Source organism: Scylla paramamosain, chromosome 4 (assembly GCF_035594125.1).
Source record: "Scylla paramamosain isolate STU-SP2022 chromosome 4, ASM3559412v1, whole genome shotgun sequence".
Classification (NCBI taxonomy): domain Eukaryota; kingdom Metazoa; phylum Arthropoda; class Malacostraca; order Decapoda; family Portunidae; genus Scylla; species Scylla paramamosain.
In genome coordinates this window covers 7,815,001-7,842,748 of record NC_087154.1, presented here as the reverse complement: position 1 = coordinate 7,842,748, position 27,748 = coordinate 7,815,001, and the positions used below count along the sequence as shown (strand labels likewise).

The 27,748-nt window shown below is 41.5% G+C and overlaps 1 protein-coding gene across 4 annotated transcripts; it reads right to left on the bottom strand.

Annotated features, from left to right (window-relative positions):
- Positions 1 to 96: 96 nt before the first annotated feature.
- On the bottom strand, positions 97 to 19,125 carry LOC135099659 (succinate dehydrogenase assembly factor 2, mitochondrial-like). 4 transcript variants are annotated; one of them, XM_064002071.1, is made up of 5 exons: positions 16,536 to 16,712; positions 12,264 to 12,382; positions 3,689 to 3,852; positions 2,483 to 2,539; positions 97 to 1,248 (listed from the first exon to the last, which is right to left on the bottom strand). In XM_064002071.1, the coding sequence occupies exons 1-4, from the start codon at positions 16,608 to 16,610 to the stop codon at positions 2,508 to 2,510; spliced, it is 390 nt and encodes a 129-aa protein (XP_063858141.1). In that variant the 5' UTR covers positions 16,611 to 16,712; the 3' UTR covers positions 97 to 1,248; positions 2,483 to 2,507. The 4 variants fall into 4 exon arrangements, with proteins under 4 accessions (XP_063858141.1, XP_063858139.1, XP_063858121.1 ...); XM_064002069.1 differs by lacking the exons at positions 2,483 to 2,539; positions 16,536 to 16,712 and adding an exon at positions 19,102 to 19,125; XM_064002051.1 differs by lacking the exon at positions 2,483 to 2,539 and having other exon boundaries at positions 16,536 to 16,709.
- Between the last annotated feature and the right edge of the window lie 8,623 nt (positions 19,126 to 27,748).

The following is a 27,748-nucleotide window of genomic DNA, read 5'->3' as shown; positions in this document are numbered from 1 at the left end:
AATGAGGAGTTTAGAAACCAGTTATGGATGAGGATTGAAAGCCGTCAGAGCACAAGTGGCACAAAGGACAAGGAAAGATGGGAAACTTATCTGGTATTGAATTAGACCATTTTTATTTTCTTCTGACAAGAGAATAGGATGAGATTAAGGTGGTATCAGTCTAGCTAGTCAACCAAGACTTAAATTAATAGCTTTGATCAAACAGCAGAAGAGGCAGTTGTTGAAAAAGGCAAGAGGAAGGGACTATGGATGTTGGTTTATGTTCTTCCAGCCTTGAATACCAATTTAGGCTTTCTCCATACTAAGTGTTTTGTATGTCAGTCTGGAGATGTAGTGTGTCACTAGTTATGTCACTTAGTAATCTAAGCTGCCAAATATCCATTTTGAAATGGGAGTACCGTTGCTGCTATTTATGGAACAGCACATTTAAAGTTTTGTTTTATTAACGTGATTAATATAAGCTGTGATGTCTGTTCCTGTTGTTACTTGCGTTGCAATCTATGTTAGTAGATTTTAAAAGTCTTATGAGAAAATAAATTTCATAGAGTTCTTTGAAATATTATTTCCATAATTGAGAACAGCACTCCCATTTCATGAAAGGGCATTTCATACTTCAGATTAATTTTTCTGTCAATAGGGTAAGATCACATATTAGATGGACTGCATCTCCAGATGAACCTAGGTACAAAATGTTAAGTAAGTTAATGGAGGACAACTCGAAAAGCAATTTGGTTAGCTTTGCTTGTGATGTATTTTAATTTTCCTTTCAGAAAACAGGTGGTGTCTATGGATTAATCATTACCAACTTTATAAGAAATATCTGGAGATTATTTCTAAGATTCAGTAGCAATTACTTGGCAGACAATTTCTATGATTGAGATTATTAACCTCAATTTTTAGTGGCGATTACTTGCCAGACATTCTCTACTGGAAGTTTAGTGAACAATGGAGTATGCCCATGATTGACTTAATCAACATTTAGTATTACTGCAATGTTTCACAATATTTGAGAATCAAGAAACTACAGGAAAATGAAAAGAATTCTTCTATATACAAATATTTACAATCATAATATAATCTTTAGTACAGATGTCTCTGTACAATCTCACAACACCTTATGAATAATGTATTAATTATTCTAGTGAAGGTTGGGCTGTATCGTTCTGTTTTCTCTGTCGGAGTTCTTCACAAATTCCTTTAGCATTGTCATCACTTCGTTGTCAAACTCCTGAGGGGTGGGTTGTACACCTGCAGAAGAGGAAACCAGGATTGGAGTCATCAATTTTGTTTATTGTCCATGAACTTATAAAATAAACTGAATGGGAAGAGAACAAATTTGTTAGCGAGTGAAATGTTACATGTGTAGAGTGAGGAAGATAAAGGGTCACCTTACTGGTGAGCCTGGAGGGTTTCAAAGACAGATGTGGTTGGAAGTATAATTGAAATAACCTATAAAGGCCTCCCAACAAGCATAAAAAATAGGTAGGGGCAAACTGACTTATTGGCATCTCAAGTGCATCTCTCCTCCTGACTCATGCCCATAACAACAATGACCAGTATTAATCACCAGAGTTGGTGTTCATTGTGTCTTTGGTGATGCGTAATCCACTTTTTTCTAGGATAGAAACGCATTTTGTTCTGTTCATTTTGTGGTTTGTAGTGATGAGTGCAAGATAGACAAGTCACAGTGGTATCTTTCAATCATATATCTTCACATGTCAGGCTTGAATAGTGAATTAGAAAACATGCAACTTCCAGAGCCTTGTGTGAAAATTTGTCAAAGGAGGCTGTGAGGAATTATCTTTTTACAGCCAGAGTGGTGGCATCCCCACTGCTTCCCTTCAGCTGTCATGCTGTAAGAGTTGGATTACAGTCCAACTGCCTTCGTAGAGAAGCTAGAAGCTGTGGGTAAAGATAAAGGGATGCTACCACCATGGTTGTGGAAAGACAATTTCTCAGTCTCCCTTGATGAATTTTCATGTGAGGTTCTGGAAGTTTTGTGTTTTTAAATTCATGTTTTGCAATGTCAACACTATTCAAGCCTGACATTTAAAGATCTATGATTGAATGATATCCTTGTGACTTATCTGCCTTGGGCTCATCACTACAAACACTACAGCATGAACAGAACAAAATGTGTTTCACCCTGAGAACAGAGCAATCACATGTCACCAAAGACAAAATGAAAAATGAAATTAATAACCTGCTTAATACTGGTCATTGTTGCTATGGAAGTGACTGAGGAGGAAAGATGCACTTTAGACAGCAGTAAGTCAACATGTCCCAGCCAATTTTTTATGTTTGCTAAGAAAAAGAAGCCTTCACTAAAACGTGCTGTCAGAGTAGCACGTGCTGCCACAACGCAAGATTGGCATTCGCTGACTGTATCTCCTGTCAATGTGTCTTTGAAGCATTTATACAGTAACCTTAGTAAATCCTCAACAGCAGATGCATCTTCACTTCTTAACAATTTATCACTCACCTATCCAAACTTGCAGTCATCCCCTTCAATATCCTCTTTTGTAATCAGTGACCCAGTCTGCAATGTTTATTCCTTGCTGCAGTAATTTCGTAAAGTACCGTATTTGATGGCTCATAAGATGCATGGGCTCATAAGATGCACCCAGTAATTATATAAAGTACTGTATTTGATGGCTTATAAGATGCATGGGCTCATAAGACGCACCCAGTTTTGGCAGACATTGAAATGGAAAAAAAGATAAATGAGAGGACTTAAGCTTTGAATATGAAATGAAGGATTTCAACTGACATTTGAAGACTCTCACATGCATTTAGATCATTATTAGATCCCAATATTTTGCATTTAAAAACTTTAATATTTGCTAGTAGCTTACGTACCAATCCTGTTGTGAGATTCAAACATGTACGTGGCATATGGCGTCGGCAGTGACTGTGAGAGACTACAGGGATAATAAAGTTTCTTCATAAGAATGTTAAGTGCAATTTTAATTGTATGAAAGTGTGTCTTACCTCAAGGAGTAACTGCATCACACTGTAAAGAATGCCTGTGTCACTGGGTTCAGTGCGTAACCGACTGTGTGTTTGTTCTGGTACGTGCAATGTGTGGTGCATGGTCATTTAGGCAAATTCTTCCTGACTGGTCTCATTCTATGTGAATTACTGGTAAGTATGACCTATTATATATTGTTACCTTGAAAGAAAGAGTTGTTTTGTTGTGTAGACCAATCATCACTTTGTTTACATGTGTGAAGATGTCTGGAGTTTGATTTTAGAGCCTCTGTTGCCATAGACTTGCCAACAACCACTGCCTCAATACTAAACCTTGGTCTCATAGGATGCAGGTTCATTTTTTGAGACTTTTTTTTTTGGAGAAAAGGTGTGTCTTATGAGCTATCAAATACGGTAAGTGTGCTCCCTTAGGCCCCAAAGTTCAGACTAGTTATTTCATATGTCAGTCTGGAGAAACAAATGCATCATCAGTGATGTTGATCTGTTGTGAAAAAATAATCATAATTCCAAATATCCTACAAAATGGAGATAGGCAACAAAACTGTCTCACAGAAGGGTATTTTGCAGCAGATGAATTTTCACATCAGTGGTGATGTACTCTACTTCCAAATGGACATGTGAAATGGGTAGTGTGAAGTAAGCCTTACTGTCTGCTTATTGTGTGGGGAGCAGCACACACACACACAGAGACACCAACCTGTGGCCCAGTAGTATATCTCCCAGTCATTGGATGGCAGATTAATAAGGCGATCATAGAGGGCAAGCTGATTCTCTGTCATGGTGGGAAGGAAGCGATGTGCAAAGCTGCTCAGGATCAGCCCATTCTCCAGCATTCCTCGCTTCCTTGACTGATACTGCAGTCTGCAGGCAGTAATGTTCCATCAACTTTGCTAAACACTTGATATGAATAGTGGAGATACACAGCAAGGCAAACTATAGTGTGTTCATTGTGAGCTGGACCAAGCAAATTACGAGAACTTATCTGAGTTTGTAAACCCAAACACACATTGTTACTGCCACATATTTAGGACTCAAGATTTTTATTGTTTTTTTTTTTCTGCTAAATATTTATCAATTACAGTATTTTGTAAGTACTAAAAAGCATTAATAATCTCAAATTTCAAATCTATCTTATTTAAATGAGGTGCCTTCAAGCACACAAGAAATCAGAAGCACTACCACCAGCTGTCCATCATGAAGGTATACACTGCCTCTATACATTTAAGTGGTATTAAGGGATCTGTCTGCAAAAATGAAGTTGACAAAAAAAAAAAAAAAAGATTGCATCAGTTTATCTTGGTCATTGACCAAGTTTCTTTGCGAAATTCACAAAAAAAAAAAAAAAAAAAAAAAAAAAAAAAATGTTATGGCCCTTTCCATTCTCACCTCTCCTGTGATATCACACTCTTCCACTGCCCAGTGAGCAAGCATTGGATATTGCTTTACTATCACTGATAAAACAGTGAAATATTCTCTGTACATAGTATTCACTGGCATCTCTAGACAACTGGGAACTTTACCAAAGTTATAAGTAGCATATACCCCTTCAGACTGTAACAGATATGCCAGACAGAGGGAAGTTATGAATGTTATCTCTCTGCTCTTACTATACTTGCATCTACAGACCTCTTTTTTCCAATCAGAATTATGAAGAAGATATCGAGGATTAACAAGATAAGGTTGAAGAACCTGAAGAAAGCAGTGGAGAAGAAAAAAAAAGTCAGCCTGCCTCCACCACCTTATGTGTCTGGCACCCAGCTGACTGTCCTGTGCTTGCTGCCATCTCTCTCTCACCTTGCTTGCTAAGTGTCACCATCATCACCTCAACTCCACCACTTCCTTATGCTTCTGCCTTAACATCTATCTCAGGATTGACTTCTACACCAGCAAGAACTTCAATTTCACCCCCTATATCTTCCTGCAAGAAATTGTTTGATTTGTTGAAAGTTAATATTCCACAAACTGTGATGAAATGTGGGAAATTCATTATCTCTTCTCCACTGCAGGCAATTGTAGCACAGCTGAAATGTCCCAGAAGGGGCCTTAGGGGCACTGTCACATTCACTCTACATTTGTCAACTTCGACAGACATGACAGTTGTCTGCAACAGCTGCAGCTGCATGCAGTCCTGTGCAATGTGCCTGCCCCTGAATGAATCTTTGCATGGAAAATTGTCTAGCAAATGCTCAAAAGTGAAAGACCCTAGCCATTTTCAAGTGACATTTATGGCTCAGATGATGACTTCAGAACATAAATTTGGCAGAGAAACTAACTTGATGACATGCCTGTTCAGGACTGACACAAACATCATCTAGTCTATGGAAATAGGTGACAAAGAGTATGAGCGAGTTGCAGGCAGAAAGAAGGGGAAGGTGAAGCAGCAACTTCAGTTCAGTGATGACTGTGAGCCAGGAGGGCATTAGGAAAACCTGGCAACAATGAAGGAAGTGGCACCTCTTGATACCTATGCCTCTGAGTGTATAATACTTTGCACAGAAAAGGCAACCAGGTGCCAGCTAATTACTCCAAAATGTCTTGTGAATACCACGTATTACTCCATAAGGAGTCAATGAGTGATATAACATGCATGATGGATTTTGTTGTTGTTGTTGTTGGGGCTGTGAAGATCTAGTGATCCTTATGAGCCCAGGAGTAGTCCTGTGAGGGTATCACAGGTGTGGCAGCTGGCTGGTCTTCCTCAGGAAGGCACAGGTGAGGTGGAGGACAGCTGGTTGATGTGAGAGGTGAACACCTGAGACTGCCAGGAATGCAGTGAAGTGCAGTGGGAGAGTGGAAATGCAAGCAGTGGAGCAAGAGGTGCTTGATGGTCTCAGGGACAGTCCTACACCAGGGGCAGAAGGGATCAGGGGACAGATGCAGGCGGTGCAAGTGAGCTATGAGTGTTGTGTGGCCCAGGCAGAGGTGGGTGATGGCGATATCCAAGACGTGGGACCATTGCCATATCAAAGGCTGCAGGGAAGAGTCTTGTACTGGCCCATGGAGGTGATGTGCAGGGCATCACCAAGCACATTGTCCAAGGCTGAGTGGTAGACATGTGAAATGAGGTGCTTGGCGATGGAGAGGGGGAGAGAGAGTGACGTAATGGTCATTGTGGAGAGGGCCATCTTGGCTGCGATGTTGGTGATCTTGTTACTGCAAACACCTAAGTGGAAGGGAACCCACTGAAGGGTTATCTCCCAGCCCTAGCGAGGTAGAGGATGGCTTGCTGTATGCAGTAGATGAGGGTCGTCAAAGTTGATTGGATGGTGGAAGAGCAGAAGATGGAGGGATGAGAGGGAATCAGTGTACACTGCCTTGCCTCTGGGGTGGGAGGTGTGAAAGGGCCTGCTGGATGGCATACAGCTCTGCTGTCACATGTCTGTCCCTGGTGGGAATCTCCCCATGTCCTGCAGGTAGAGGTGGCAGGAATGAAGAAGGCTACTGATGTGGCTGGGGATGATGGGGAATGGGAACCATTGGTAAATAAATTCTGATGATAATGGTAGTGTGTCCTCCATCTGCAGGAAGAGGGATGCTGCCGATGAGGAGAGTGTGGACTTGGATGGAAGACCAAGGACTTGCTGTAATGAGACCATGTGGGAGATGTTCAGCCAAGGTGGTATAGGTGAGTGTGGTCTGGTGGGCTGAGGGACAAGTAAGGGTAGACCCAGGGTGTAATGTGGACGAGCAGGGCCCTTACCAAAAGTGGCTGCCTGACTCAAGGGTGCCAGTGAGGTGTCTGTTCACCCATTCCTGAGTTAGTGTAGAGGACATAGAGTAGGTGGGAGGATGACAGGCTCCTGATGTGGTAGAAGTGTTGGCACAGCACCTCTCTTCTGTAGTTGATTAGATGGGGTATGCCAGGCTCTGCATGGACTGAAGTGATGGGTGAGGATTTCATGTCCACCACAGCCTGCCCGGAATAAGTACTGAAAAGCCGACCGGAAGAGAAGTAAAGTTTATTCCCTTCCTGGCACCTCCGCCATCTCTCTCTCTCCTCCTCCTCCCCCCCTCCCAGCCTACCCTCCCCCCAAATCTCTGGCCCTCCCTCCCGGTCCCCCAGCCTCCCTTCTTCCTCTTTAGCGCTGACCAGTTCAAAGTTGAAACCGAGAGAGGCAGTGGTAGAGGTCGGGTGCACACGAGTGGCTCTGGCAGTCTGGCTGTTCTCTCTGATCATGGTGTTGCTGACTCTGAGCACTTGAGACTTGAGTGTGACTTGAAACAGAGGGATTAACCACTGCTCATCCTGCAGGTAGGAACCTCACGAATTATAAGTGTTGGTGGTGTTGTATGATCGGGTTGTGGTGTTGTGATGCTCCCCGCGCTCCGCTGAGTTATGTTGTAGTTTCACGCACACATACGGGCAGACGTCCACATGTACAGCCGCCGCAAGAGAAGAAGTTCTAAGTGCATCTCTTTGTGCTGAGAGGTGGATCTAACAACCTCATTGAGTGCTCGACGCCTGCGGCCATGTGCGTCTCACTTGAAGGTTACATATATGATAATTGCTATTTTTGTATTTTTTAATCACTACATCTGACTTCAAGGCCAACACCCGACTCCCCTGGACACGCACAGCTCGCAGCGTGACGGTGTGCGCCAGACGGAGCCAACGTCGCTTATTTTACGACTTGGCCGCGTCGGAGGTAACGAGTCCTGTCTCGCCTGGGAAGCAAACCAACAAGCCGGACACTCGTCACTGTGAGAACACCACTAATGATACAAGGAGCAGCTGTGCTCTCCCTCTGCCTGGCCATCCTGCTCTCCCGCTGGTGGCCATGGACAGCAGGTCGCTCATTACGAGGCGACGTGAGGGCATGGGAATATGGGAATCGTCAGGTAGGGAGTAAAAAGTATGGGAGTTGTGGACTACGCGGGCCAGCAGGCGGCGCGGCCCTGAACTAGGCAGGGAACACCCAATCAGCAGCGGTATTTACTCGCTTCCTGTTTAACATGAATGTGGTGCTGGTAAGATTTGAGGGTGAAACACATGGTGGCACTCTTTTGAGCACTCACTGTAAGTCCTCAGGTGGTCACCCAGTTGCCCAAGATTGTTGCTGCCTCTTTAGAAGATCCCCTGTGCCACTGCCAATGTTGGTTCTCTGCTGATGATGGTACAGTAAAATCCCTCTCATCTGGCATTCGAGTATCCGGCAGCTTCAAGTATCCGGCACATTTTTCCCCGAGCCTTAAAATCAATAAAAATCAATGTGTACTCATAAAATCGATTAAAATTCCCGTGCAAGGCATACTTTGTCTCCTCGCCACCAGAGCACACTGCTTCGCGCCACCCGCGGCCCACTGCACTGTGTTTACTCAGTGACTCAGTCCCGCGTGTGCACTGTTTATTGCCTGACGCCTTCATCGTGCCTAAAGTTGTAGAAAAGAGGAAGCATGTTGTGCTTACACTTAAGCAGCTGATCAGATCAGCTGCTGTTTAAGATCAGCTGATCTTTGTTATGGTAAGATGCGTGAGTGTAAGGTGGTGATTGTGGACATAATTTCACTTCTATTCAAGTATCTGGCAATATTCAAGTATCCGGCATGTCAGCGGTCCCGTTGATGCCGGATAAGAGGGATTTTACTGTAATATCATCAGCACAGATGAGGAGGTATGAGTGTGCAGGCAGGGAGAGGTCAGGGAGGAGGACATTGAAGAGCAGAAGGCTTAGGATGGAACCTTATGGGACATCTCTTAGTATTGGATGTGGGGTGGAGATGGAGGTGCCCACAGCCACCTGAAAGGAGTGGCCCGTGAGGAAGTCACGGAGCCAAGTGAGGGCAAGTCCCTGGATGCCCATTCCTGCCAGCTTGTACAGAATGCCCTTATAAGATGCTGCGTCAAATGCCCCTTCCAGATCTATGAAGAGGGCCATCATGACTTGATGCTGGTGTTAAGTGCCACAGATGTGGTATTCCTTTTGACTCAGCATGTCCAGGGTACTCCTGTGGGGGTGGAAGCTGCACTGCTCCTCCCTTAAGAGGCAATGTTCTTGCAGCCACCAGATGCTCCATGAGCTTCCCTACACAGGAGAGAAAGGCAATGGGCCAGTACGAGGCAGAGAGTGTGGGGTCCTTGCCAGGCTTTGGGATAGGGATGTGGGTGGAGGACTTCCAGCAGGTAGGGAAGTTTCCATTTGACCAGCTGGTGTTGCAGAGCTGTAGGAGGGTGTCTTGGAAGGGGGATGGGGTGTGGCTAAGGAACTCAAATGTGATGAGGATAGGTTCTGGTGAATTTAGGAACTTTGAGTGACCCCAGTGCTGTGGTCAGTTCCTGGTGAGTAAAGGGCTGTGTCAGTTCTTGGTCTGAGAGGTGACTGCAGCGGTGATGACTGGAGTGAGTTCAGGATGACTGGAGTGAGTTCAGGAGGTGGGTGGAGGGCATTGAGATGTTGTCTACATGGACCTTGGAAGGGGATGGGAGGGTGTGACCGGGTCCCTTCCATGGCATGGATGAAATCCCACATTCTTTGGGTGGAAGAGGAGAAGAGGGAAGAACAATGGGAAACCAATCTCTTCCTTTTAGCTTGGAGGATGACCCTGGTGCAGGTGGCATCCAGGCAATGGTATATTGTGCAAGCCTGTAGGATAGGGGTCCTGTGCCATCTGTTCCAAGCTCTTCAGTGATCCTGCACTGCCTGGGCATACTCATCAGTCCACCATGGCATGCTGGGCTGGTGTAAACTGTGATCAGTGGCGAGGCGGAAACCTGTTTTGCCAATGGTCTCCAGAGTATGGGTGAGGGATTCTGCAGCCTCTTACAGGGGTAGATTGGAAAGTCTGGTGGTGAAACTAGGGCTGCCTGGTATGTAGGCCACCTGGAGGGCTTGATGTAGCACCTAGGCAGGCATCCTGGGCGAGGTATTGGGGTGACCTGGGGAAAGGAGGCCCACAGAGGAAGATGGTCACTTCCCATGAATGGAACGGTGGTGAAGGTGGAAGTGGAGAAAAGCGGGCTGCCAAAGAAGAGGTCTCGAACAGAAGGGGCATCAGTGTGGAGGTCGTACCTGGTGGTAAGTCATGGTGTGCTGAGGAAGGACAGGTGAGGGGAGTCCACCACTCCCTGCCTGGTTCTTTTGACGTGGGGAGAGATGTGGGTCCCAGCATGGATGGTGTGTGTTGTCTCCCATTATGAGTACAGGTGAAGGCAAGGAAAAATAATGCCACAGTTCCTGTTATGTTGTCCCACCTGGATTGTGTAGCACATTGTTACTGTGAGCCAGCCATTTAGAAGGTGGACCTGGGCAGCAATAATCTCCAGCTTACCCAGCTAAGGTTGAGGGATGAGTGAACCAGTGTTTCTTGGAGGGGAAGGAGGACTCCCCCACCACAACCCTGGTAGTGGTCTTGCCTCATGACATAGTAGCCAGGTAGGTGTTGAGTGAAGTGTGGTGTGAGCCACGTCTTGCACACCCTGATGATGGTGGGGAGTGTCTCCTTAAGGTGTTCTTGGAGCTCTTGAGACTTCTGCAGGAGGGACCTAACATTCTATAATATAAAGGTCCTTTGAGGGCCATTATTAGAGGAAGGTGGACAGGAGCATGGAGGGGGGTGGGTCAGAGTGCTGTGACTATTTGTGGCAGGGATGAGCCCTGCTGGTACAGCTCACAGCCCTTCCACAGGAAGGTGAAGAGGTGGGTGACGACAGAGTCCTTGGTGGGTGTGGGTGTGGTGTTGTTGGTGTTGTGGGGAAGGCTGAGGCGATGGCTGTGTCCATGTGGTCATCAGTGGTGGTGTCCATGCTGACATCAGTAGTGGCAGCCACCCTGGCTGCCACTACTATTTTGGTGAGAGAAGCCTTCAACGCAGCCTTTGCTTGGTTGTGGGGGAAGGCAAAGGGTCTTGGCGATGTTGTGGGAGGGGGATAGCACTCCAAAGTCGCCAGTTGCTATGATACTGAAAGATTAAGAGTGCGTCTGCCAGGTCCTCTCACTGTGGCGAGTCTGAGTGATGGATGTTGTTTTGCACAACAAGCAAAAAATAGTTGTCTGCCTTTATCTGCAAATATCTTGGTTTGTTGTTTTTTCTTTTCCTTATTTCTCACTAACTGTTGAACCAATCACTATTCTAATGAAACTTTTTGCATATGAAATAGCAAAAAGTTCTGCAAAGAAATTTTTAAAATCTTTCCCAACAAATTGTTTAAAATCATATATAGTTTACTTGCAATTTTTATCAATTTTTTGCCTCAACAAAAATATCAAAATTTGTTTTTTGGAAAAATTGCAAAAACACTGTTAATGTTGTTATTTATGATGCAATATACATGGAACATCTCACTATTATACATAATGTATCAGAAATTTGTGAAAATCGGATGATAAATAGCAATTTTAGGGTTTTTGGCCAGACGGTCCCGTTAAAGAACGAATCCAGACAGTGCATACTATTGTGGTGCACATGTGGTGGTAGTACCGCTCAACTTGAATTACTTGAAGGCAACACAAGCATTGCATTCAATGATATGTTTTCTTTATCAATTCTTTGATAGTTTTGAGCTTCATGATTATTTCTGCCTATTTGTGCTTATGAAATACAGTTCATATTATGCTGTAATTGTAACAAATGGTAAAAAGCAATGAAAACTTTCCAAGCTCTGAATATGTGGCAGCAGCCAATCAGTGCTTTGCGTACAAACTTCCATACGGTCAGACAGCTTGCATGGCTCAGGTTGCCTTGAACATATTTAGTTTCTTGCTTCTTGCCAAGTTTCTTGACATAATTAAAATTTTTTTCTCATCAATATGAAATAAAAAATATGTTTATCCTTGACATGTTTTCATTCCCTCTAAAAAACCTTGCATAATACATATTACCCAAGATGTTTTCTACTGTGGGAAAGTGTGATGCAGACTGGAAGGAAAATTAGACTATTAGCAGTAAAGATGAGGTGAAATTTCACTAAAAGTAGCTGAAGTACATCACAGATTGATATATATATAAAAAAAAAAAAAAAAAAAAAAAAAAAATCCACAACTAAAGTAAATGACACCCTTAGGAGCTATTGTGGTGCAGCCTTGTATTCTTTAGCCAGCACCATGAAACTTCTTGAAATTTAGGTCACAAAAAATAACAGAAGCTGGATGAAGTGGATGAAGTTAAGTTATGCTAGTTGAAGGCAGAACTGGTTATGATCAGGTATGTGATTTGATTACATTTGATGACTTGACATATTATCCCATCTCATCCCAAGAGGAGCTGAGGTAGATGATCTTTATGCAATACAAATATTCAAAACTCTATTTCTTCAGTCACAGGCACATTCCTTTTACCTGGCTCGCTTGAGGTGCAGTGGCTCTCCAACCTTCTCCTCATATGGGGGGATTGTGGGCTCCTGGATTTCAGGAGGGGCAGGGTGCATGTCTCCTTTGTCGCTGTACTGTGCCCGTGTCTGAAAGATAAGGTAAAGTGAATGCCACAATACTTGTGTGTGCAATTATTTAATAAAGTAAAAAAATAAAATAAAAAAATGCTTTTAATATATTAAAGGGAGGAATATGGATATCAATGAGGAGGACAGAGCTACAGGTGAGACTGCAATGGTTTGGTTAGGTACAGAGGAGAGAGAAGTATGTGGGTAGGAGAATGCTGGAGATGGGCTCACAATGCAAGAGGATGATCAAAGTAAAGGTTTGTGGATGCAGTGAAGAATGTGTGATGGGTGCAATGGAAGACAAAGAAAACAGAGGAAGTTGAGGTGGGTGATCTGCTGTTGTAACCCCTAATGCAGGACCAACCCAAGAAAGACAAAAGTAATGTCCATAAACTAAACTAACCCAACTGTTATATTGCTAGAAACCTGAATAAAATGGTGGAGCACATCACTCATGGATCCTTTAACTTGTTCCTGTATTAAGTTAGTCACAAACATCACACCAAAACAGCACTTTGGTAATAATTACTGAACTAAAATCACTAAACTAAAATCACCTTAATCTTATAACTGTGGGCTGTGCCTTCCTGATCCCTGGATTATATAATTTCAACATCAATCAACAATTTTCTTACACTTCAATCCAACAAGGTTTGTAAAATCTATAACTGTGGAAGGAACTGCATGGAATAAGTTTTACAGATTGGTCAATAGTGATGAAAAAATATTTTTCAATGGTGTTACCTACAAAGAAACCATTATAAACAATATAACTACTGGTGACAATATGCAGCCTTGGTCAGACTACAGTGCTGTGCAGTTTTAGTTTTCTCAATATAGCAAAGATTTAGACGTGTTAGTTGATGGAGAATAAACATTAAAACATTAATTTCCCTTCCCTTGAAAGATTACAAGAATAACTGACTGATATCTATCAATTGATATCTATCAACTGATATCTAGGAATTAAAAGGTAAGAGCTAACACTGATGCAATTACTTGAAATGCTATATATTGTGAGACTACAGAAATACTTTGAAAAGGTTATGACAACCTGCATTATATTGGCCAATAAAACTGAGAAGTTACATATGAAGGTACTGACAGACCTCTGTAAAGATATCATTGCCACCACAAAGCCACTATTCACAAGCCTAATGAGAAAATTTCAATTAAGTTATCAGACTGCATGACACTATTTTTCTAAAAGAATAAACTGCTCACTGCTGTATTTGAGGAGATTTTGGTAATTAATCTGCAGCTCACAATGGTGTCATCAAGCTTGCTAAACCCCAATTCAGTAGAGCAAAGTCAAAGCTGATCTAACCAAACCTCTAAACCCATCAGTCCCATTCTGTCAGGTAGCTTCAGTAATAAACTTGTACCTACATCAAAAGAGGGAGGATTTCTCTACAATGTGGATTTATATAACATTCATATGATGTCCTGCCTTCGAGCACCATGGAAATGACAAAAAACTGATCTAAAGGTGAGAGTAATTGGTTGAGAGGCTTTTGCCAAGGATCTGTTAAATCCAACAACTTGCCAATCCGGCCAAAATATTCAACCAAGAGGATTTTGGTTCTCACAACAGTAATGCTCTTACAAATTTCTAAGATTTCCATTAATGGATGAACAAACTGATAAAAACAACAACAATAAGGTTATTTAGCTAGTCATTACTAAATAGGTTCTAGTGCTATTCAATTGATCACTTTCCATGCATGTGTGATTCAACCCATGCCCATGTCAACTATGAACTTTTAACATAAGAAAAATTATATCTAAAAGGATTTGTTAAGTTAAATTAATGCTGGGAGAGATTAATGGGGCTTCAGTCCCACTGGTCCATGCTGGGTTAGAGTAATCCCCACTGGTAGGTTGAGGCAAGAGCTGAGGCCCCCCCTCCCGTCTGTATCAGACAAGTTCAGTCTGTACTCAAATATCACACATGTGGTCACATCAGGAAGGAGCAGTCATCCACAACATGACAGCTTTCTGTGCATGTCCACCTGATACACATCATGATCATCCAATCAATTTAAGTGCCAGTAGAATAACCTTGGAATCTATTTTGCTGTGACCAGCTTGATGCTACAAACACTATACCATACACTGTACATTCTACTAAAATCACTTACACTCCCTGGTTATGTCTGAGCAGTGGTTCCCAAACTGGTGGGGGTGTGAGGGGGATACAAGGGAGGTGAGAAGTCATCTGCCCAAAATCACTGTTTATAAAAAGTATATAATAAAATTACTTTAAGAATAATAGATGGGGATGATGGGTGGAAACAGGAAGGTATGTTTTTATATACAGATTGCCAAGTGTAGGCCTGATGGTTTTGTGAAGTTTATCCTTATTTTCTTATATTCATTTGCCAAATATAATGCTTGGAGATGCTGCTAACTCCTGCAGAATAGTATCTGAAGAACCAAATTGTTATGAGGAGAAGCAAGAACTAAAATTAAAGAAGTGTACAACTCAATGGACAGCTGTGCTACATCAAAGCTCCTGAGGTGTAGTAGGGTTGTCCACAAAATGGATACCTAAATAATCTCATTTTGCATATGATATTGTTCTGATGAATTAATCTGAATGAACTGCAGAGAAAGGCAAAGAGCAGGAACAGCACCCTCTCATTAGTGGTCTTGGGCTGGGAAACTAGAGAGGTATGAGAGTTATCATTACAGAATGATACTGATGTCACTGTGTAGAGAACAGCTATATGGTATACAAGTTACCTTTTGAACACAGAGGGCACATTGTAAATTCCTATTTTTGTTTAACCACATAAAACAATCTTTTGGTAGTCATCTGACTGGTTCAGGAAATGAACTTCCCTTCTGAAGTGAGCCCTCTGCAGGCCTGCAGTCTGTTTCATGTGCTGGTATGATGATGATGTGACCAGTTGAAAATTACTCCTCAGTGACAGTCATCCATAGCACTGCATCCTCTAATGGCAAGAAAGATGCTGCAGATCTTGAACAAATGAATAAGATATCCATCTGTGATGGGTGTGCTGTAAAATAGTGTTTATATATACTGCAATGTTGTAAAAGGACAGCAAGAATCTATGGAGGCTTTGCAGTGGTATGGGATTCCTTTAACACCCATCTCAACTGAGGAGTATTCTTTTTGGAAAGGAGGCCAACAGAGCGACATGATTCCTGTGAGACAAAAAAAGTTATTTTGACCAGTGTGACTCTAGGGACATTTTGCTGCACCCCCAATTCATATCACAGCCAATTTGACAGCTCCTAAAAAATATAATTTGAAGGTAAATACGGACTTGCTTTTACTACTGCATAGTATAATATGCTTGCTTAATTTCTGTAAGATGCACATGAGAAACTTCATAGATCAGTAATTTTGTACTTCAATCATAACATACTGTGCTTCATTTTTGCCTTGGAAGTGAATCTTAAATCTCTGTAAGACACCAAGGAAAGAACAGTCACTGCAGGCTGAGCTGATATAAAAGTCATGGCTCCTGTGTTCTTTGACAGGACAACTGATAGGTGTGGTCAATGTTCTTGCCACTTTGAAAATATTTAAAATTACATTGTCAATTAACCTGGTCATAAAAGTACCAAAAGGAAAATAATATTCAAGGATTAACCATTCAAGAAAACATGGAAAGAGATAAACTATTTACATAAATGCACTTATAAGGCTGTAAGCCTATGCCAACAATCATTTAGATGGCCTGAGAATGTCAGACTAAAAAAAAGTATCTGCAACACCTAACCCACATGGAATTGCACGAACTCCGCAGGTGCTAGTGACAGACATCTGTACATCTGTAACAACATGACTACATGAGATTTATAGAACTGTAAAACTACCTGGATAGTGCACCACATGCAACCATTAAACATCATTAGGTAACAACACCAACTGGTTGGCCTCCATCAAACTAACAGGATACCAGACTTTACGTAACCGACCCTTACATGACACTAATGATTCTGCCTAAACAACCAATAATAATCTGCATCCTGAAGAAAGAAAAGGAAAAATAACTGGAGAAATGCCATGTGGCGTGGGCTGATATGGGGTTAAGTAACAAGCAAACAAGGATCAAGTGCTCTGGACCCAGAAGTGTGAAGAACAATTTAGTCAAGCTTTGTTCTCACACTTCGGAAAAGGCCATTCAGCTTCACTTACTATGGCTGGCAGAATGGCAGTTCTCGTAATAAGGCGTTGAACGTGGCGGAGAGAGATGGACCAAGACAGCGCCATCCTTACAACTTGCCTCAGCTTACCGAAACACTGACTACGCGCTGAGAGAGCCTCAGAGCCGACTCAACCGAGCGCTGCCGCGAGCTGCTTCACTGCTTGTTACGTCAGGCTTACGGGTCCTTTTTAGATTGTACGTTCTTAACTATTATACAATCGATGACTATATAGAAGCTGTTAATTAATGTTCTGTTACTATACACTCGTTGCTTATATAAACGACCTGCCTAGCCTGCTTCTGAGAGCTGCTGCCCGATGCTACTGTGCTATTACATCTGCTGGCAGATACAGGTGACTCTGTACTATGGGATTGTTGTATAGTATTATATACTCGATGATTATACATGTAATTGCTGTTATTTGATTTTCTATTGCTGTATACACAATGATCAAATAAACGATCCTGCTGTCAAACTAGGTCATTGAATGCTTTCCAGTAAGTGCAGTGTCTTCTTGGTAATTACAACTTACATGGATTCTAATGGCTGTTTCTTGGAGCCTACCATGATAGATTTAAAGTTATTTATAGTTATTTAACTTTTTCCTTATAAGTAACAACAATACTCTGCAACTTGACCACCTTCAGGCGTGTGTTGCATAAACAGTGGTTGACGTAAGTTGTTACACCTGAGGCAGTACTTCTATGTAAGGTTTCGTGTTGCATGACAGTTGAGGAAGATAAGGACAATATCTCGTAAGTTAAGTTATCAGCTTACTACACCATAATGTACATGAAGCTGTCATTCATCTCACAACACTCGATAGTTTAGAACTGGGGTTGGCTATACACCACAAACTGATCCATCATTGTTACCCATGTTTATTAATTTTCTTTCATAGAATTGCAGGAGGGACTAATGATTATTTCTTTTAATTGCAAAAATTACCATCTACTCTTTAGTTTTGCAGGCATGAAAATGATCAAATAGATAATGTCAACATATAAATAAATAAAACGACAGGTGTGCACTTACACTCAGGCCGAGGATAAACTTGATTTTCACGGCTACGAACTCCTGCTTGTACTAAGGCCTGTCCTCCACAGCACCTGATTGAGTTTTTGAGACATGCATCAGGCCTCTTATGTACTGATACTTTCTTTTAATTCACACTATGTTATTATTATTATTCTATTCTTGTATTCCGCATTTAATAGTTTTCCTTAACTAAATATAAAAAAAAACACATATTACATGATAATTACAAGCTGCTAGTATTGATGACAGCACTTACAACAGCACCACAGTAGTGCAAGATTTTTACCTCATATAATATGAATAATAACGTGTTGACAATATGTTGCAGATTCAGATTACTCGAATTATGTTACATGGGTCGAGAGAGAAATCTATGACGAGTTTGGGCTTTAAAATATACAGTTTTCTGAGATGTTTGGTCGTCTACAAAAATCTAACATGGTAAACTATTCCAAACATGACAGTTCGACAAACGAATGGTCTTATCTTTTATTAATTCCTTCTTTCTTTTCCTTCCTTTTTATTTTTTCTTATTCTTCTACTTCATCATGATCTCCGTCGTTATCTTCATCTTCTACATCCTCATCACTATACTCTCTGCGTTCGCGGGCTGGTGGCCAACCCAAGTTGGAGGTTATATACCGGCGAAAAAGTGTCCTTATTTCTTGGTCGTGGTCGCTCATAACGAAATCTCTCCTAGTGTTCATGTGCCCTCAATTAGAGAACAGGAAAAGTAGCCAGACTTAGAATAGCTTTTGGAGGTGATACGAGTTTTGTTAGCACTGCCGAAATTCGCTACTCGTTAGTGAATTTCAGACTTATTTAATTATCTATCACACTAAATTGTGTACTGTACGTTCTGCATTTCAAGACATGTAAAATTAACGTTAGGTGGAGGGAGCGATTGCCATTTAATACTACACGCAAAGGTAACGCACCTGGTTCGCTCTCTTGAGCATCTTGTCACCCCAGAAAGCTCGTAGGGAAGGTGAGAGGACACACTACTACTACACTACTACTACTACTACAACAACAACAACTACTACTACTACTACTACTACTACTACTACTACTACTACTACTACTGCTACTGCTACTACTACTACTACTACTAATACCACTACTTCTACTACTACTACTACTACTACTGCTACTACTACTACTACTACTACTACTACTACGACGACGACGACGACGACGACGACGACGGTGGCGACGACGATGACGACTGCGGCTAACTAGAAAATAACATTAGAACATAAGAGAAGCTGCAACAAGCCATCAGGCCTACACGTGGCAGACCTTGTAACAACAACAACAACAACAACAACAACAACAACAACAACAACAACAACAACAACAACAAGAACAACAACAACAACAACAACAACAACAACAACAACAACAACAACAACAACAACAACTACTACTACTACTACTACTACTACTACTACTACTACTACTACTACTACTACTACTACTACTACTACTACTACGGTTACTACAACGTTCCTCACCTTTCCCATCACGCAGCGTCACTTCGTCTTGAGCAGTGCAATACCTCACCGCTGGATTGGTGCTCCGCCCTTTCTCAGGCACCTTACTTAGTATTTCTGAAGTGTACAAAGAAGGAATGAAACTGATATGAAGTTTGAAAAATTAATAAGCTGGATAACAACAATGGGAACATTATCAACAAGAACAAGAATAAAAACAAGAAAAGAACAAGAACGGGAACAACACCAACAACAACAGCATAAAATGAAAAACAATAACAAAAATAATATAAGACTAAACAAAATGTCAAGGTTTTTTAAAAGCCTGTAGCATTCTGGAGGAAGAGTTTGCACGAGAGAGAGAGAGAGAGAGAGAGAGAGAGAGAGAGAGAGAGAGAGAGAGAGAGAGAGAGAGAGAGAGAGAGAGAGAGAGAGAGAGAGAGAGAGAGAGAGAGAGAGAGAGAAAAGGAGGAAGAAATAAAAGAACATGAGGGAAGGAGACAGAAAAAGAAGAGGAAGAAGAGGAAGGAGGGGAAAAGAGGAAGGAAGGAAAGGACACGAGGGGAGGAAATTGAAAAAAGAAGAGGAAGAAGATGGAGAAGAGGAAGGAGGGGAAAGGAGGAAGGAGGGAAGGAAAGGACACGAGGGGAAGGGAGGGAAGGAAGGAAGCTGGCAGCGGCACTCTATTCCTGGAAGGGCGTGGCACTCCCAGGTCCCCATTTGCCTGTCTCCCTGACCTGTCCCTTCTCCCACGGACACGCACTTGACTGCCTGAACTAAAGCAAGAAAGGCCTGGAGAAAGTTAACAATGCAGCATCAAAACATTACATTCTCGCACAAAGTATAAAAAGTATAAGCAAGAGAGAGAGAGAGAGAGAGAGAGAGAGAGAGAGAGAGAGAGAGAGAGAGAGAGAGAGAGAGAGAGAGAGACGTTGATGCCTCGTTCTATGACGTTTTCAAGTGGTGGTGGTGGTGAGGTTGGGATAACAAGTGTGACTCGTACTCTTGGCCTTCTGAAACGCTTCAAGCTTTCATTTAAAATCTTGCTCTCATTAACACTATTTTCAAAGGCCACAGAAATGACTAGTTGGGTACTCATATATGTTTTTCCCTAATGATGATGGAAAATATCTGTTTAACGATCACTAATATTATGAAAACCCTTTCGAAAAATCCAATCGAAAATTATTGTACAATAACTTCCACCAGCGCCTTTTAAAATACAGGAGGAAAAGTGCCAGACCATTTGAGAAAATGGACCAGTCTCTTAAAACGGTGTGCACAGAAAAAAAAAAAATGTTGATGAATAAATATAATAAAATCTAATGAGATGCACTGAAAAAAAGTTGAAAAGCGCCACAGAAAAGCAACCGGTAACATACGAACCATTTCTTGGAGGACATTAATGAAAAGACACGACGTCCTATGTGATGAAAAGAGACATAAATGAAAAAGAAAGAAAAATATTGTGAACACGGATATATTACATGGCCAGCCTAGGTTAAACTGGGATACACGACTTGCTAGTTAACAATAACACACAAATAATTCTATCAGTCCAGGACTAATGATTATCACAAACACTACAACACCAATGTGGACTCTTAGTTAATGGAAGTAAAATGAATGTCAGCATCCACGAGGTTCGAGAGCAGTTAGCCTTGAAAGAAAAGGAAAACACTCATGCTGAAGACATTGTACTCCCACCACAGCACTGCTACATCGTTCCGGCATTTTGTGAGCCGTAGATAATTGAGTGCAGCTGCTGATAAGAACAACATGAAGGACATAAGGGAAAACTGTAAGGAACCAGTGGGCCTACGTACATGTAGGCCCTGTACTCTTATAAATAAGACATACGCCAACCTATTATACCTATTTTTGAATCTGTCCAATCTCCTTTTATAGCACTGGCTTGATACTACCAGCCCGACCACAGAGTCTATTTCAGTCATCTTTCACTTTATTTGTGAACCAATTTCTTCCCGTCTCTTTTTAAAATCTTACCTTTTTTGAAGCTAGAACCAATTTCATGGAACACTGCCTTCAAGAGGAGAGGTTTGTGTATTCCAGAGATCAGCGAAGCTAAACCAGACACGTACATTGGCAGCTCCACTGAGAGGAATCTGACCAAATGTGTTCTCTAGCCTTTAAAACTAGGGACCTAACATGGTATACTCATCTGACTCAGTGGAAGTTGGAAGTTACAAGTTTTCTCGAAGATTTGCATGATTTTTTGGATAGTATTAGAATATTATGGTGCGCTACAAGGAAAGAGAAATCTTCTCCACGAGACTGTGAACCATATTCTCCAACACGTGTGTCGCTATCCCAGTAATTTCAATCTGAAGTTACGCGGTTTTTAATTTATTTATTTATTTTTTTTTTATGGTTCTAGTGACGGATTAACAAAGTCTTAATAGGAGAAACACCCTTTTGAGAATTCGGCTGATGATTTATGTGGCCTTTTAAAATAATCGTGTTGAGAGAGCAAAGCGTTTCAAAATACGGGCCTGTAATCCTTTCTGTGGCCTTTGAAAACAACCCAGGCGAGGAAACAGTGACTCAAAACGCGGGACCTGAGCCACGCCATTGCGAAGTATCTGGTTGACTCCCCTTACCATTTAGGGAACGCCTTTTATCTGCTCAGGCTGCTGATGTTGGTGTTGATGATAGTGATGATGATGAAAAACCAACTTAGCAAAGAAATCCACTCTTGGTATATTAAAGTTTGATGTGGAAAAAAAAAAAAAAAAAAACCCCGAGATAGCTTTTAGATTAGCGTACCACAATGATAATGATGATAGTGATGATGATGAAAAAATGAACTTAGAAAAAAAGTCCACTACTAGGAATGCATAAATCGTATAACAAAATTTGACGTGATAAGAAAAAAAAAAGTTTTAAGAATTATCGCTTTTCAACGTTATCATTTCTTTTCATTTTTCATTTTTTTTTCTTTACGTGTTAAGGAGGGAGAGAGACAGGAAAAATAATGCTAGGTCAACTACTGCTCCCAAAACTTAGGTAAAGAAGGAAAGATTAAAACAGATACGCCAGTTTAGCACAAAGGTGTCTCGATACAAAAGAGAAAACGAATAATTCAGAAAAAAAAGCGAATGAAAATGTTAACCTGTGATATTTTCCCCTTTGTTTCAGGAGATAATTAATGTCCTTAGGTAGAGACTCTCAGGGCACTCCATAGCTATCGATCCCAGCTCTTCAGGGTGATAGGGCCCGTGTCGCGGGGCTCACCAAGCGGCCCGCCTCCCACAAACTGCCTCCACCCCACCCCGTCTAGCAAGTTGGTCAGCCCACAATCTTATTTCTACTACCGTCCTTCTTCTTTCCTCCCACCTGTTCTTCTTAGCGGTACATACTCTTGTTTTCTTTCCACCCCACTTTTCTTTTTATATAACTGAAATCGACTTGGGAACAGCAGGCGGGAGAGTGAGAGAAATACGCACCTACTTAGATCTGCCCAAATTCTTGTTGAGATTCTAGTTGTCATTTCGTTTTATTTTTATTTCTTATATTATTAATCATTCTGTCTGTCTGTCTCTCTCTTTCTCTCTCTCTCTCTGGAAAAAATATAATCTTTTAAAAGGAAGTTTTAGTTGTTTCATACGTAGATTATTCTCTCTCTCTCTCTCTCTCTCTCTCTCTCTCTCTCTCTCTCTCTCTCTCTCTCTCTCTCTCTCTCTCTCTCTCTCTCTCTTTACCGGTCTACCCTTTCACCTCCGTCTGCCACTCACCTCGTAACCGCTGACATCACCTTAATGTATCTCTCTTTTTTCTCTCCCTCTCCCTCCACACTTCCTCTTCCTCTCTCTCCCTCGTCCCTCACGCCAGCCCCTCATTCCTTAGGATCAGCTTCGGCATTCCTTGTGGCTTAAAATCTTTCCTACACTCCCTAATGACTTCCCTTCCTCCTTATCCTTATTTACCTCTACCTCTTCTCAGCTTCCTCTCTCTCTCTCTCTCTCTCTCTCTCTCTCTCTCTCTCTCTCTCTCTCTCTCTTGTTGTTGTTGATGTTTTTTCTTCCTATTCCTCTTTTCTTTCATTCTTACTTTCTTTCCTTCTTCTTCTTCCTCCATTCTTATTTTTTGCGTCCTCCTTTTTTTTCCTTTTCTTTCTTTTCTTCTCCTTTTTCTTGTTCATCTTCCTCCTCTCCTTTTTTTTTTCGCGTCCTCTCCATTCACCGTCAATATAATTTACATCATTATCATTATTTTCTATGTTACTTACGAGTATAAAAAAATATCTATGTATTTACTCTTCCTTCTGCCTGTGGTTTCTTTAATACTTGTCCCTCCTACGCGTGTCTTTCTGTCTGTCTGCCCTGTCTGTCTCTCTGCAATGTTTTTTTTTTCTTATTTCCTTTTGTCTCTGTGTCGTGGCGTCAGTCAGTTGTTCAGCTGCCGATATCTCTTGGAAATTCTCCCCCTCCCCTTATCTCTCTCTCTGACACCAGCTTCATCAAAATCGGTCAAAATTGCAGGTACGAACAATGAAATACCTCAGTCCCTCCTCAGTACCACAAATAGCTCCAGGCGGCGCTGGTTGGCTACGGGTCCTCCACCTGGGCTGCCCGCGAGTGTTGGGGCGTGCGTCTAGACAGGAGGGAGACGGTGGAGGGGAGAAAAACATGCTTGAGTGGGAATAGGGGGGAGAGAGAGAGAGAGAGAGAGAGAGAGAGAGAGAGAGAGAGAGAGAGAGAGAGAGAGAGAGAGAGAGAGAGAGAGATGGTTATATATGAACAAAAAAAAGCAAAAAGAAGTGAAACGAGATGAGAAATGGAAAGAGAAAAAAAAAGTGAGACAAACGTGATGTGAAATGAAGCTAGAGAGAGAGAGAGAGAGAGAGAGAGAGAGAGAGAGAGAGAGAGAGAGAGAGAGAGAGAGAGAGAGAATGAGAGTGGGCTCAGTGTGGGGAGGCAAGGGGTGACGCTTTGCTGTTGGGGTGAAGTCATCGCTGCTCCCTCATCCCTACCTTCTCCCCACCACCACCACTTCCTCCCCCCTTCAACCTTCTTGTTCTCCTCTAAATAGCAGTGGTATGCAAGGGGAGGATCTCCCGATATTTTGTAGTCGAATGTTGGTGGTGCAAATTCCATTACTCACTCTCTCTCTCTCTCTCTCTCTCTCTCTCTCTCTCTCTCTCTCTCTCTCTCTCTCTCTCTCTCTCTCTCTCTCTCTCTCTCTCTCTCTCTCTCTCTACTGATTTATCTGGATAGGTTTAAGTTAAGTTAGATTAAATTAGGTTGGGTTATGGTAGACTGGATTTGGTTAGGTTAGATTATATTAAGTTAAAAAAGTTAGGCTGCGCAAAAGTTAGGTTAGATAAAGGCAGGTTAAGTTACGTTATGTTATGTTATGTCAGGTATGGTCAGTTTAGATTCGGGTTGGTAAGACTGGATTAGGTTATGTTTGATTATATTTAAGTATGGTTAAGTAAAGGTTAGATAAAAGTAAGTTAAGTTACGTTATATTATGTTAGGTTAGGTATGCTTATGTTAGGTTAGGTGATTTGTATTTTTTTTAATGTAAGAAGGATTCTGACAAAAAAAAATGAAAGAAATCCTACTGAGGAGACCGTGCCTATACGAAAGAAATATTACTTTTTTTCTTTTAGTTCAGTTGTTTGAATCATAACTGAAAATAATAATAATGAGAGAATGATTTGTATTCTTTTAAAAATCAATGTTTGTCAACTCAATGCTAAATGAATGTTGTAGTCAATAAATACCTATCAATCAATCTATCGATCTGTTTATCTGCCTATCTATCGACTTTCAAATCACGTACTCTCTCTCTCTCTCTCTCTCTCTCTCTCTCTCTCTCTCTCTCTCTCTCTCTCTCTCTCTCTCTCTCTCTCTCTCTCTCTCTCTCTCTCTCTCTCTCTTCTTCCACCTCACGCATCTATCTCTCTATCTCTCCACTTCTCTCACTCTCTCAGCTTCCTCTTCCGCATAGAGAGAGAGAGAGAGAGAGAGAGAGAGAGAGAGAGAGAGAGAGAGAGAGAGAGAGAGAGAGAGAGAGAGAGAGAGAGAGAGAGAGAGAGAGAGAGAGAGAGAGAGAGATTATCTTGCGTCTACAAAGGCTTATTCAATTTTGTTTTTACTTGTGTCATCTCATTATTTCGTCACTTTTTGATTCACGGAGCTGCAGAAAAAAATCGTTAGATCTTTCTTGCGTGTTTTTTCTTTTCTTAGTTAATATCTAGGAAAAAAAAACATAAATAACGTAAAAAACAAACGCGCCGGAGTGATAACTGAGATAAATCAACTGTTCACACACACACACACACACACACACACACACACACACACACACATCTTATGCACGTATAGACTTGTAAAACCCGTGTGTCTGTGTTAATTTCCTATGACAGAAAATTTCCCAGAAGTTGCTACGTTTTTCTGGACAAATGAGAGAGAGAGAGAGAGAGAGAGAGAGAGAGAGAGAGAGAGAGAGAGAGAGAGAGAGAGAGAGAGAGAGAGAGAGAGAGAGAGAGAGAGAGAGTTATGTGCCTCTAACAAAAAGCGTTGGGGTTCAAAAAGGAAAGCGGGGAAGAAGAAAGAAAATAAAAGAGTTGTCTGTGTGTTGTTCCAATAAAGAAGACAGGAAAGAGAGAGAGAGAGAGAGAGAGAGAGAGAGAGAGAGAGAGAGAGAGAGAGAGAGAGAGAGAGAGAGAGAGAGAGAGAGAGAGAGAGAGAGAGAGAGAGATGGGATGAAACACTACATGCTTTTATATTATAATCTATCTTTTCACGTGTAACTTTCAACAGTCATATACAACCAAGCACGCGCACACACACACACACACACACACACTCTCTCTCTCTCTCTCTCTCTCTCTCTCTCTCTCTCTCTCTCTCTCTCTCTCTCTCTCTCTCTCTCTCACTCACTCTCGTCACACATGCATCACAAACACGTCATTTCCCTCCCTAAAAATTCGAGTCCCAGAAATGGTGATAAAAAAGGTGCGAAATGTTTCCATTCACGCTGTAGTACGTGGGGAAGATGAATGGTGGTGGTGGTGGTAGTGGTGGTGATAGTGGTGGTGGTGGAAGTGGTGGGTGGAATTCCACTGGGAAACATTATGGATTTCTTATGGAGATGTGACCTCCTTTACTGAGAGAGAGAGAGAGAGAGAGAGAGAGAGAGAGAGAGAGAGAGAGAGAGAGAGAGAGAGAGAGAGAGAGAGAGAGAGAGAGAGAGAGAGAGAGAGAGAGAGAGAGAGAGAGAGAGAGAGCATACTGTTCAAGTCACTGAAGGGAAGGAAAAAAAAAAAAAAAACGTCTACATTTCAAGTCGACCTAAAATGTGACTTGAAGAGACCAGTCGGAAAAATCAAGACGAATGCAAGAACCTGAATCGAGACCAAGAATCACTTAACCAATAGGAAAAGTTCTTTGAGGATCACACTACGTACAATAACAGCAGCAGCAGCAGCAGCAGCAGCATATGTACTTAGCTGCTTTCACTGTTACTTGGCACGCCTTTCCCTAATTCACAAATCACTCTGACATTTCTCTTTGTCCTGCAGTCAACTCTTAACATTTTACTGACTTTACTCGAATGGAAGATTTATTCTTTTTAATCCTCTTTCCCTTCTCGTAAGTGCTTTAACCCTTTAACTGTTAATGGCACATGTAATTGTATTTTTATAGATCCTTTGGCAATCTTATCGTAATTTAAGCTACAAGTAAATAAAAAAAAACTTTACTGGCTATTCGATAACACCTTTTGTTGTGAGTGCTGTCTTTCAAAGGGTTAAAGATCTTGTGCTGTGCTTGTATTGTTGTGAATCGCTGCATATTACTGTGAAAGGGTTAATTAACACAAACACGGCTCATCTCCCTTGGCATGAAATGATTATCTGGGAATTTAACACACCTTACTTTCTTCCTATGTTTGTCAATGTAATTAAGGAGATTTTAGTACATGTGGATGTTTTAGATAGTTAAGAGGTAAGGAAAATAGTTTTTGTTAGCTGACACCAAAATGAAGTGTTATTATATGGTTGCTTCAGACTGACAGATAAACAACAAGAATAACAACAAAGAAGAAGAAGAAGAAGAAGAAGAAGAAGAAGAAGAAGAAGAAGAAGAAGAAGAAGAAGAAGAAGAAGAAGAAGAAGAAGAAGAAGAAGAAGAAGAAGAAGAAGAAGAAGAAGAAGAAGAAGAAGAAGAAGAAGAAGAAGAAGAAGAAGAAGAAGAAGAAGAAGAAGAAGAAGAAGAAGAAGAAGAAGAAGAAGAAGAAGAAGAAGAAGAAGAAGAAGAAGAAGAAGAAGAAGAAGAAGAAGAAGAAGAAGAAGAAGAAGAAGAAGAAGAAGAAGAAGAAGAAGAAGAAGAAGAAGAAGAAGAAGAAGAAGAAGAAGAAGAAGAAGAAGAAGAAGAACAACAACAACAACAACAACAACAACAACAACAACAACAACAACAGCAACAACAACACTAAAGAACTGAGAATCTAACCGTAATCAGGGAACATCTTACAAAGACAATGCAAAAGTCTACCGATAATAAAATACTGAACGTGCCTTGATTGTGAAGACTGGCTGATCTTGTCACTATATAAAAAAAAAAAATACATATAGATCCCTGATGATTCCTTCGTAAAGGTTACAACTCTGGAAAGTCGTCAGTTAAATGGACTGGTC